The 13,794-nt window shown below is 30.9% G+C and overlaps 1 protein-coding gene across 3 annotated transcripts in view; it reads right to left on the reverse strand.

Annotated features, from left to right (window-relative positions):
* The window catches only part of LOC139492092 (dystrophin-like), a 223,371-nt gene that overhangs the window by 145,269 nt on the left and 64,308 nt on the right, over positions 1–13,794 (reverse strand). For all 3 annotated transcript variants that reach the window (XM_071280234.1, XM_071280235.1, XM_071280236.1), the window contains 4 exons: positions 8,511–8,705; positions 4,457–4,638; positions 1,783–1,927; positions 1,011–1,101 (listed from right to left, as the gene is read on the reverse strand). In XM_071280234.1, the coding sequence (XP_071136335.1) occupies positions 1,011–1,101; positions 1,783–1,927; positions 4,457–4,638; positions 8,511–8,705 (613 nt within the window). The remainder of the gene's footprint in view (positions 1–1,010; positions 1,102–1,782; positions 1,928–4,456; positions 4,639–8,510; positions 8,706–13,794) is intronic.

Consider the following 13,794-nt stretch of genomic DNA (forward strand, 5'->3'; position numbering starts at 1 on the left):
AAATGCATCTTTTGAATTTTAGTACATGTATTCAGTTTATCAAGAGGATTATTTCAAAAGTCAGGCCAGCATCTAACATTAGGTAATCCTAATAAGTTGGCAGATATGGATTATGTTTCACCAAAATTTCTCCACAGTCGAGTTGTTCTATCTAATTTATACTAACATAAACTAAAGGAAAGCCACTGACATGCTAAATTAAATGTAGTATAGTAAAACGTCAAACTGGTTTTTTTTTTAAATTTGAATCCACCTATATTATAGGATTACTTATAGATTGATAAATGCCCCATGCAAGCACTTAATAGCTGTGCAATGTAGAATAAAATTGAGAAAGGAAATGGTGAATATGTCAAAGCGACAACCACCCGACCATAGAGCAAACAACAGCCGAAGGCAACCAATGGGTCTTCAATGTAGCGAGAATTCCCGCACCCGTAGGTGTCCTTCAGCTGGCCCCTAAAATATGCATAATAGTACAGTGATAATGGACGTCATACTAAACTCCGAATTATACACAAGAAACTAAAATTTATAAACAAGAAATTTATAAACGTCATACTAAACTCCGAATTATAAACAAGAAACTAAAAGTATACTAAGAAGTATACTTTTGTTCTGATCTGTAATAAATTGATTGATTGATTGATGAACATAAATTGGCTTATGTTAGCACATATTGGCTGTGCCATGTCAAAGGTATATAGGAGCCAGTAATTCAGTGGTTTATATATTGCTGTGTATCATTTTTGTTTTTCGTTTGCTTTGTACGTAAATCTAGCCATTAGATTTCTCTTTTGAATTCTTTTACATTTCATTTACATTTTTCCTTTCTATGCCTTATATAACTTTCTACACTGTTTGGGCTCATTGTTAAAGGCCATACAATGACATATAGTTTCTAACGTTCTGTGTCATTTTGGACTTTGTTGGAGACTCTCATTGGTAATCATACCACATCTTCTTTTTATATATACTAATTGTTTTGGATCTTCAATACAATTACTGACCTGATTCTGTATTATTGTCATCTACAATGACCACCATGTCATGTAAACTGTCAACTTTCTGCTGCTGCACATCTAATTCTTCTTGTAAATTCTGAAAAACAAGGGAGATAATTTGTGGTTAACATTAAATTCATGAGATGATTAATAAATTTAAATTTAAAATAGTTTATGTTAGTCAAATTCAAATTTTGTTATTAATTCTTAAAGCTTTTGGTGTGAAAATTACACAGTTTACTATATTTAATTGATATTAATGGGTCAGCTATAACACTTATTGTACTGAATGTTCTTATAAAATCTAAACTGACAAAATAAAAATATGACTGTTTATACAATTTCTTATTCAATTCATAGTTGGGAACTTCACAGTTTTCCTATGCTGTTATTAAAACTTAACTATACTTGAGTGGGTCTTTTTCTTTTTTTGAGATAAACAATCTATGGTTTTCCTTGTGTCTTGTGTAACATGTAGCAATATTTTATTGACTTCTCTTTAATTTTCATTTTGTGTTGTCAAACTCAAATCCTAGTACAATGCTTTTGGTTTTCCAGCAGTATTGTCTCAATTTAAAATGCGAGTTTAAATTACAACCCTGTCACATTTTTCACAATAATAAAAACATCGCAATAATTTCTGAATTTACATTGCGATTTTTTACAGGATTTGTTTATTTGTCTATCTGAACCCATCTGACCTTGTGACTAATTTTATGGTCGTCAGTATTTGATCACCTCTTTAGCTTTTCTTGCTGTTAGTCTTCCAACTACTTACCTTATGTTTTTCGATTTGTTGTTTAATTTCTGGCAGATCAGATCCCATAGGACCTTGAGTTTGAATTTGGTCCTCCATATTGGTCATCCATTCTGCAAGTTCATCAAGCTGCTTTTGTTGTAAGGTCATAAGAAGTTTCTGTAAACTAAAAAAATATAAGACGAAGGTAGTACAAAATGTATTACAGGGTTATTGGTCATCTTACTTTACTTAGTACTCTGAGTACAAAATTTGTGCTAGAAACACCAAATCTACAGTTTTGATTGGTTGATTTATGAGTCTCATTATAATAATCATACACAAAATTATTATGACGGCAAAGCTAGGTTCGTTTACAAATAAAACTAGAGGTAAGGTGGGATAACTTACTGTGGATTCATTTATTTTCGTGGATACAAATTTTCATGGTTTGAGGAAAACGTGCATGTTAGTGGATATTTAATTTCATGGTTTTGGCAAAGTCTGCATACATTCCTTTAAAAAAATTTGCAATTCGTTGAACATTTAAATTTGTGGTTCCCATATACCCACGAAATCCACGAAAATTGATATCCAACGAATATTAATGAATCCACAGTACTATGAAAAAAAGTTGCCAAATTAACGAAAACATCAAAGTTTATTCAAATTATTTATAGTATACCACAGTTTTATATTTAAGGTAAGAAAAAAGGGACTAAACCGAAATTCAACAACAATTAATCCATTAACTATTAGCATTAAAAATATATAGATGTCACTAAAAGATGACAATAGATGATATCCTCTAAAGGTATTTTTATGTATGATTTATCTGTAAAAATTGAACTTCAATGTCAAACTGTTTGAGTTCAGCTTTAATTGGTGTTAAATGAGGATAATGTTAATAAAGGCATAGCAAAAAATCTCAACAATATATGAAAGCGGATTTAACTGTAATAATAACAGGATTAACTGGTTATATGAACCATAAATCTACAAAGATTATCTCTTAATCTTCCGTAATTCTTTTCTTCAATGATTACAAAAACATCTCATTCATCATATTTGCACCTTGGCACTTGAATGGCAAATTTAATAATAGCAAAAAATAAACTATATCTGATTGATTAGCGATACTGTATTACACCTGTTTAATTGAGTTATAAATCTATTTATAGGGTCAATAGCTGTCTACCAGGTCTGTAATTTGTTTCCCATTATTAAAAGGTTTATAATAGAAATCAATTTTTGGCATAATAACATATTAGTTTACGCAATACAAAGTCACGTTTTTTTATGAGAAATGTCAACTACTAATCTATCATTTAACTTTTCAAAGTTGTAATTAAGTTTTCATTTATAGCATCTAAGATATCTAATAAGGCATCCATCCTTTATAAGGAGCTAATATTACTAGATATATTGCATTTCTCTATGTTGAAATCATGTCTTAAAATTAGACCAATGTAGGAAGTGGAAATCAGATAAACCACACACAAAGTAAGGGCCCTGATGGCTCATTTGTCTAGGCAGTTGGTCTATTTATATGCCAAATCATTCTTGTAGTGAGGGGTCTAAAACTTTCTCATCATTCTGCAATATGGAAGGGACCATTTGTCCTCAAACAGGGGCAGATCCAGGATTTTAGGTTATGGTGGCGCAAACTTAATTTTCGCTGAGTTGAGCAAGGCGAAAAAAAATTTCAGGTAAAATTTTCAAAATATTTTCTACAAAATTGTAGATTGGGTGCAATGTAGATATCTCACTGGAGACAACCCATGCTTTGCAAACTTTAGAGGCACATGCCAACCACGCCTGGCCTGAATCAGCCCCTCTCAAACCAACCAAATTTTAGACTTATTCTTGAAGACATAACAGCCATCTTACCTGGGGTTGTTTCGTATAGAGGGAATTTTCCATAAATATTTCCATCCTACTATTCCTTCACCAACAAAATGGAGTTTTATATTATTTAGATTTATATTGTGTGATTCCAGGGATTTAAAAAATATGTCTAAAACTTTTTTCAGTGAAGAATTTGTAGCCATATTTTAGAAACAACTTTGACATTGAAGAAAAAGGAATTATTCATTGCATGTAAATATTTATGTTCATGTGTATGACCTCTTATCATTAGTATTACGTGACAACTTTCAGTATTCAAACTTGGATCTATTTTTAGAATATGTGTAATAACAGCATACATTAAAGGCAAATTCAAATTAATTCATTTCAATCTTAACATGGAAACGAGAATAAAGTTTTTTTGCAAGAATAGCACAACAATTATTCCTTAACTTTTTGTTATTGTTCATGTAACAGTACTTTTGTCACATAGCATATTGTACAAAACATTTATAAAGGATGACATTTTCTCAACAACTAGTACATTAAAGATTATAGAGAATAGAGGGAGAGCAATCCTGGATCCAGGGGGAAGGAGCCCCCCTTTTTTTGGCCAATCAATGCATTTGAACAGGGACATATTGTTGGAAACCCCCCCCCCCCCCCCCTTTTTTTTTTAAATTGGTTGGACACGCCCCTGCAGAGGTATACTTAACTTGAGAATTTTGTAATGAAATTTTTCTCAACAAACTTGTAAAGTAGTATATTAAGGATTTACTTTATACATTTTGCTTTATGTATTTTATGTGTCTGAGTGTTTCATCTTATCTTATCTCATAGTATAGTCCAATTTGGAACATGGCACTACCTGCTTTGTCTCTCAATAGTTTTTTGTCTTAAGTCTTCCCATCTATTCCTCAGTAGTCCCATCTGTATTTGGATTTCCTTTTCTTCATCCTCTGTGACCTTCTTTTCACTGATGAGGTCATTGCCTTCCTTGACAACATGGACAATGCTTTCTTGATGCTGGGTTAGTTCTAACATAAACTCCTGCAAAAAATATGCAAATATAACAAAATCTATTATCACAAGGTTTGTGCTTACATGTGTAACCCAATGGGTGCCACATGTGGAGCATGATCTGCTTACCCTTTTCATGAATCTGAGATCCCTCCCAGCTTTTGGTGCAGTTTGTGTTGCCAAATATATTTAGTTTTGTATGTTGTGTATTGTGCATTGTTGTTTGTGTTTTGTATGTTGTGTATTGTGTACTGTTGTTTGTGTTTTGTATGTTGTGTATTGTGTACTGTTGTTTGTGTGTTCTATGTTGTGTATTGCAAACTGTTGTTTGTGTTTTGTATGTTGTGTATTGTGTACTGTTGTTTGTGTTTTGTATGTTGTGTATTGTGTACTGTTGTTTGTGTGTTCTATGTTGTGTATTGCAAACTGTTGTTTGTGTTTTGTATGTTGTGTATTGTGTACTGTTGTTTGTGTTTTCTATGTTGTGTATTGTGTACTGTTGTTTGTGTTTTGTATGTTGTGTATTGTGTACTGTTGTTTGTGTTTTGTATGTTGTGTATTGCAAACTGTTGTTTGTGTTTTGTATGTTGTGTATTGTGTACTGTTGTTTGTGTTTTGTATGTTGTGTATTGTGTACTGTTGTTTGTGTTTTGTATGTTGTGTATTGTGTACTGTTGTTTGTGTTTTGTATGTTGTGTATTGTGTACTGTTGTTTGTGTTTTGTATGTTGTGTATTGTGTACTGTTGTTTGTGTGTTCTATGTTGTGTATTGTGTACTGTTGTTTGTGTTTTGTATGTTGTGTATTGTGTACTGTTGTTTGTGTTTTGTATGTTGTGTATTGTGTACTGTTGTTTGTGTGTTCTATGTTGTGTATTGTGTACTGTTGTTTGTGTTTTGTATGTTGTGTATTGTGTACTGTTGTTTGTGTTTTGTATGTTGTGTATTGTGTACTGTTGTTTGTGTGTTCTATGTTGTGTATTGCAAACTGTTGTTTGTGTTTTGTATGTTGTGTATTGTGTACTGTTGTTTGTGTTTTGTATGTTGTGTATTGTGTACTGTTGTTTGTGTTTTGTATGTTGTGTATTGTGTACTGTTGTTTGTGTGTTCTATGTTGTGTATTGTGTACTGTTGTTTGTGTGTTCTATGTTGTGTATTGCAAACTGTTGTTTGTTTTGTATATTGTGTACTGTTGTTTGTGTTTTCTATGTTGTGTATTGTGTACTGTTGTTTGTGTTTTCTATATTGTGTATTGTGTACTGTTGTTTGTGTATTGCATACTGTTGTTTGTGTTTTCTATGTTGTGTATTGCGTACTGTTGTTTGTGTTTTCTATGTTGTGTATTGTGTACTGTTGTGCATGTTTTCTATGTTGTGTATTGTGTACTGTTGTTTGTGTTTGCTATGTTGTGTATTGTGTACTGTTGTTTGTGTTTGCTATGTTGTGTATTGTGTACTGTTGTTTGTGTTTTCTATGTTGTGTATTGCGTACTGTTGTTTGTGTTTTCTATGTTGTGTATTGTGTACTGTTGTTTGTGTTTTCTATGTTGCATATGTTGTGCATTGTGTACTGTTGTTTGTGTTTTCTATGTTGTGTATTGTGTACTGTTGTTTGTGTTTTCTATGTTGTGTATTGCGTACTGTTGTTTATGTTTTCTATGTTGTGTATTGTGTACTGTTGTTTGTGTTTTCTATGTTGCGTATGTTGTGCATTGTGTACTGTTGTTTGTGTTTTCTATGTTGTGTATTGCGTACTGTTGTTTGTGTTTTGTATGTTGTGTATTATGTACTGTTGTTTGTGTTTTGTATGTTGTGTATTGTGTACTGTTGTTTGTGTGTTCTATGTTGTGTATTGCAAACTGTTGTTTGTTTTGTATATTGTGTACTGTTGTTTGTGTTTTCTATGTTGTGTATTGTGTACTGTTGTTTGTGTTTTCTATATTGTGTATTGTGTACTGTTGTTTGTGTATTGCATACTGTTGTTTGTGTTTTCTATGTTGTGTATTGCGTACTGTTGTTTGTGTTTTCTATGTTGTGTATTGTGTACTGTTGTGCATGTTTTCTATGTTGTGTATTGTTGTTTGTGTTTGCTATGTTGTGTATTGTGTACTGTTGTTTGTGTTTGCTATGTTGTGTATTGTGTACTGTTGTTTGTGTTTTCTATGTTGTGTATTGCGTACTGTTGTTTGTGTTTTCTATGTTGTGTATTGTGTACTGTTGTTTGTGTTTTCTATGTTGCATATGTTGTGCATTGTGTACTGTTGTTTGTGTTTTCTATGTTGTGTATTGTGTACTGTTGTTTGTGTTTTCTATGTTGTGTATTGCGTACTGTTGTTTATGTTTTCTATGTTGTGTATTGTGTACTGTTGTTTGTGTTTTCTATGTTGCGTATGTTGTGCATTGTGTACTGTTGTTTGTGTTTTCTATGTTGTGTATTGCGTACTGTTGTTTGTGTTTTGTATGTTGTGTATTATGTACTGTTGTTTGTGTTTTGTATGTTGTGTAATGTGTACTGTTGTTTGTGTTTTCTGTGTTGTGTATTGCGTACTGTTGTTTGTGTTTTCTATGTTGTGTATTGTGTACTGTTGTTTGTGTTTTGTATGTTGTGTATTATGTACTATTGTTTGTGTTTTGTATGTTGTGTAATGTGTACTGTTGTTTGTATTTTCTATGTTGTGTATTGTGTACTGTTGTTTGTGTTTTCTATGTTGTGTATTGCAGGTGAAGAACTTGAATATATGAAATGTAAACCTTTTGTTTGTAAAAGTTTTTGATATGTAAAACAAATAAGTAAAGAAAATTGAAACAATATGAGCACAACAGCATTTAGGCATGCTGTCCCCTCACATTTCAATTGTAAACTAGAAGCTGCATTTAATAAATGTATACCACTAAATGTATAAATGACAAAGTCCATGTTTTGTTATGATCCTTATAATATTGAATTGGAATAAAAATGTTTAAAGATTCTTCAAAGTTTCACATGTATGAGTGCCATAATATGGCTACAACAAACTCAATATGAGACAAGTGATACTCATTGCTTTGGCACAGGTGAAAAATTATATAGACAAATGCAGTGACCTACTAACTGGGTTTATAACAAGTATATTCATCCTATTATATAACCAGGATTAATATCTTTTCGCTTTAATTTTTTCACTTCGCACCCTTTGACATAAATAAATATGATATACGACAATGTCTTTAGTTTTTGTATTTGGTATCCTCTAAATAGAACATTTATCATTCTAAAATTGAAGTTTAAGTATCTCCTATTTAACCAAATTCTATTGAAATTTAAAGATCTAGAATTGCTCAAAGAAAGATATATGTAAATGATATCATTACTGACAAAAAAAAATAAAAAAAAAGAGAAAAGAAAAAAAAATTGTGTTACCAGTTTACTGTCAAAATTTATAAAAGTTCATAAATAATGATTGTGATGCAGTTGTATTTTTACTGAGAAAATAATAAGTTTAAATTAAGTTGCATGTCTACAATATTACATATAACATATCAATACATCCACTTTTTGAGTAAAATATACATTTCAGGTCTAACTGTGAATTTTAGATTAAGGACAGCAATGCAAGCCCTGTTCCTTTACATTTTTGTTTGGTTTTTTTTTTTGCCGTGCATGTACTCATTTTTGTGTGATGGATGGATACCTCATATCCTTTATTGTTCAATTGCTTGCTCATACATATATTTAACAATCATTTTATTTTAATATCAGTCATCAATATAGGTGGAGATTATAGGGTGATATTGCTAATCCTTCAACTACCACTGTGGTTTTTGATTTGCTTTTGCAACCATTGAAAGAAAGATACCCTTGAACTTTTTTTATCATATTTATCAATTATAGACAGACAGACAGATAAACACTTGTATAAGCATACCTCATGCTGATTAAACTGTTCCTTGACCTTTGATACATTGTGTCCCAGTGCTTCCTGTTTTTCCATGGATTCTTCAGAAAATAACAACCAAGTCAGGACATTTTCAAGGTCATCCTGGTAAGTTGAAAGGTCAACTGAGTTTGTACTTGAACTCATCGTGCTGGTGTTTGAGGAACTACTCATTGACATAGCAGTCTGGAATAAAGAAAAAAAGTAATTTAAAAAAATTGCATTCATTAAAATAAAAAAAAGGGGTGGCAGATATCAAAATTGACATTAAAAATTCATAAGTATATGAAAAACTGGGTCACAAAGCCATGACAAAATGTTTAGATCTCAAAATAAATAGATTGGAAAAAGGCAAAAACAAAGCCAACAAAAAACAGTCAATTAGTGGCAACAACCTAGGGCTTTCTAAAAGGTCCTAGTTTGAGTCCATTGTGAATATGTTTTTCTGTATTAAGACATGTAATTATTGATTTTTTTTATTCATATTGTTTAAATCAGACCAATACTTTATTGGGAAGATCCACTTTTAATCCAGTCCCTAAAAGTTGCTGAATGTATGTTTTTCACAAATTTTTCCAATGCAATTTTTCAGTCAGGCTTTAAATTCAGTATTTTTACAAAAATCAGATACAATTTTTAAATGCAAATGAAATAGGTAAAGTAAGTTTTTCTTTTTCTTTGAAATGGGTGTAATGGACAAACAATCCTTATACTTTTAGTACATTTAAACTTAATATAATTTATAGCAGGAACTATATGTAGTAATATTTAATTTTATTTTTAATATAATTTCATTATCTGAACTCTAATCCCTTGACTAACAAATTTATCAGGTACGTGTACATGGTATTTGGGGTTTAGGTGATAAAACAAAAAACTGCTGGACAGGTGTAAGGTGTCATTGACCAACTTGTTACCTCTTGAAAGGGAAACAAACTTGAGGCCCACCTGACTCTGTGCTGCTTGTTGAAATCAAGTCAAGGAAATGTATGCATACACTTAAAGACTTGATTAAATATTTTTATTAGTGTTTCTTTTTTGACAAATGTAGAATTGGGTTGGAAAGCAGTGCTATATATTGTGGATTCATTATTATTTGTGGGATACCAATTTTCATGTATTTTGAAGGTATATGGAAACCACAAATTTAAATGTTCAACTATTAAAGTACAAAGTTTTACTGATTCATATACAGACTCTGGAAAAACCACAAAATCAAAAATCCTGGGAAATACAAATTTCCTTAATCCACAAAAATAAATGAATCAAATGCATTTTGATTTAATAAAACTTTTTGGTTAATTTATTTTATGTGAAACGTCATTACTATGGGAAAATATCCTAAAAATGTAAAAATTACTGATCTAACAATATCAAATGGCTGCAAAGTAATATGTTGGTTAATACTGTTGTTGGCCTTCATTTCTTATACATCAGAAAATAAATGAAGTGTGCTTTATTATTACAGCTTTCATTAAGTAAAAAACAAAAGTCTAATTTGTTTAGAATATTACCAAGTCATGGAAAATAAATAAAATTGTCTTAAAGGCAATTATGTCTGAGAATATATTTGTTTCTTATAGAAAAAAAGCTTGATATTTTTGGCATTCAGACAAGGATAAAGTAGAATTTCTGTTGTAAAACACATGTAGAATATAATTTTCAGAAGACAAGGATAAAAGAAATGAGGCTTTGTAATCAATGAAGTGTAATGAAAATAACAGCTGATGAAATGAATGTTGTACATATCTAAGGAGTGTTAGGGATATTAACTTTCTATTTGAAACTCAACATTTTAATTTTAGAATACATGTTATTTTAGAATCTTCTCATCAATTCTCTTGTAAGTACCAATGTTCTAAATTCTACATGAGAAATCTGTTTAAAAGTGCAAAATTCTATTTGGCTTGTGAGTGGACCATTTTTAAACGTGCATAATTCAATTTTGTTTGCATGCAGACCCTTTTAAAAGTGCATTATTATATTCAGCTTGTATGATGACCCTTTTTAAAGTACTCAATTCTATTTAGCTTGCAAGATGACCCTTTTTAAAGTGCTCAATTATATTTGGCTTGTAAGAGGACCCTTTAAATCCATCAATTTGAGCATAATATTGTTATGTATGAAAAAGACAGATATTGAAAATCAATAACAGCATCATTCCCAAATCTGGAGCCTAATATTCTGACAGTGGTTGTTTCTGGTTGCTGTCTGCTTTATTTGATATTTATATATTGTTTCAGCTGAAATGAGGCTGATGGTTTTCTCTTTTGTATTGATTCACAATTTGTCATGCCAGGGCATCTATAACTTTTACTCATTGTTGACTGAACAGTGACCTGCGGTTGTTTGAAACCTTGTCCTTTGGTCTCTTGTAGATAGTTGCCTCAATGGCAATTATACCGTATCTACTTATTTTCATATATTGGTCCCGGTTGTATAATAAAATTGAGAATGGAAATGGGGAATTTATTATGCATGTATTCTCTATTATATACATGCTCATTATAATTGGCTATTTGTCTGTACAAATCAGTTCTGATGAAAACCAGAACATTGCTTTAATTCCTTCAATAAAATTACATTGATAAAACCCCAGACACCAATAATATTTTTATGTAATTAATAAATAATCTTCTGATATCTACAGTCTTTAAACTTCCAATGATTCTTAGCTTACATAATTTATTTCTGGAAAAGCAATTATATTCTCAATAAAAGTGTTTGCAGTTTACTAAGATTATTAGATTTTAGATTTAATAAGCACTACATCTTCTGATAATGAAATTAACACTTATAAACAGGAAGTTTAATGCACTCAAATGCACATTTTACGTAACATCAACATGCATTTTATTATCCTAGAAAATGATGACACTTGAGATGTATATGTTTGCACTTCTTCAAGGAAATAAAATTAACAACTGTTTTACCTGTTTTAAGGTGTAAATTTATGCACACCTTGCATATAAAATGCAGATTCACATTCCTGCCTTAATGCAAAATTAATTACTTTTACCTATATGAAGTTAAAAGGTAAAACAGACGATCAAAAGTCAGTGCCAGAAATCAAGCTTTGAAGTAAAGAGATGAAACTTCATTCATATTCTTTGCTCTAAAGTTTTCTACTTTTCACAAAAAATTATGTTCAATTATGAAAGAGTTCAAAGAAGTAAACCAGTCATAAACAAAAAACATCCTATGAAATATCTTACACTTTTGGGGAAATTTCATATACAAGTAATTAGAAACTTAAGTTAAAAATGTGCAAAACTAAATGAATCTTAAAGAAGAGAGCTAATGTCTTATTTGAATGCTAATTTTCAAATAAATTCTAAGTTTTTTCTTGTAAACTTTATTTGCCATCTTTATCAAAGATTTCTCCATCATTATGCTTGCCAAGTTTGATTCAGGCCTCACACTTGTTGAAAATATTTCTTGCATGATTCCATGCATGGCTATCGTTTTGACACATAATCTCTGATTTTCCTGCCTCATTATGATCCCAAATAAGAAGTTGCAAAAGTATCCAAGTAATTATCAATCAAATTTCATGACAATTATAAAAGTTTCGAAGGTTTTTTTTGGGTAAATAGTTAAAGAATAACCGCCATTCAAAGCAAAGAAATGGTTGTGAACACTGATTATTAGGGAAATAAGACTTTTAACATGATTTTGGAAGGGGATAAATAATGGGGTGCATAGTATAATAACTTGAAATATAATTATCGTGTTGACCTATATTTCAGCTATATTTACAACTAATATACCTTGATTGCAATGAGAGGGTATTGAAGTAGGGTTTGTTTTAATAGTATTCATCGTGTCCTTTATATAAGGCAGCAACCATTTGATTTTCTGGGGGGGGCTATGGTTTTTTTTGGAAAAAAAAGTTTGTTTCCAGTTTTTGGAGAAAAAAATAATTTGTTTTTGATTCTGAGAAAAAAAAATTGTTTGTTTCACCCTCAGCTGCCACTATATGTAATGCTAAAATTGAAAGAAAAAAATTGCTTTCGACTTGTCGTGAAAAAAATAGATTGTTTTTCGCCGCAGGCGAAAAAAAAATTTGTCCAGAAAAAAAAACCATAGCCCCCCCCAGAAAATCAAATGGTTGCTGCCTAACTGAAAATGAGTGGCCATTTAAGACAAAAGGTCAGGTCAAAAAGATCAAATAACTGATTTTTTTTCTGAATTATGCTAAAATGGCAAACCCATGTCACATGTTCAATCAGGCTAGGAATACAAGTCAAAACTATAATTGACTTGTCTAGTCTAGGCAATACAAATGTTTTTGAACCCCTGGTGCATACTATACATGGTCAAATACGGTAATGCTTGACTGCTGTATAGACTTGTCTAAATAAGAAGATGAAAAAGCAGAAAGTCAATGTGAGAATACTATATAATAACAGGTAATAAACTTTTACTTTGACCTCAGAACAAAGAATAAAGAGTCAAAATATATCACTTATAGTTTTATTCAAATGAAGTTTACAATATAAATTTAAAGATAAGTAGGCAGTGTTTGTAGAGGTCACACTGACTCTGAAGAACTTTATACCAAATATTTACCCAATGTTACAAGAGTTTGTCAAACTTTCGTGACATTATAAAGATCAGACTAGGGAAATCTCTTTGTTTTTGTTTCTACAGAATAAAACAAAGACAAGGGACTAAGTGACTTTTCTATTGCATTAAACTAACCATGATGTTGTTATATGTGTATGCTGTTTAGGTTTACCAAACATAGGTTTTAAATGATTACTGATGTAGCTGAGAATGGGGTAAAATAATGACTTGCATTTTAAGTATTATGAGACATGTAACAATTTCAGGGCAAGGGCACTAAGTATCATTATGGGTCTATTGTGAATAAGTTTCTAAAAATAAAATAAGCCAGTCTGTTGTCTTGGTTTTCATATGATATGAGGGAATGGAAAAGAGGAGATATTGGATATGATTTCAAGACACAATATCCTTGCACACAAACTTCAGAAAACCGACATCGAAGCACAACTCTTATAACAATATTTTCTTGTATCTAAAATTCCATATGGGCCTTTTTTACATGGAACAAACCCTAACATCTCACTGCAAGTTCATGTGTTAATAACTGAAATGATCTTTCCATATTCTTGTCCAGTTGTTTAGTAAATATTGCAAGAAGTCTCTAAGTACATGATTTTTTTAACAGACTTCGATGGCAACCTTGAAATGCCATCAAAATTATCCAATTTACCATCAATTTAATATTTTGAAAACATATCTATTGTTT

This window comes from Mytilus edulis, chromosome 10, assembly GCF_963676685.1.
Source record: "Mytilus edulis chromosome 10, xbMytEdul2.2, whole genome shotgun sequence".
In the NCBI taxonomy this organism is placed as follows: Eukaryota; Metazoa; Mollusca; class Bivalvia; order Mytilida; family Mytilidae; genus Mytilus; species Mytilus edulis.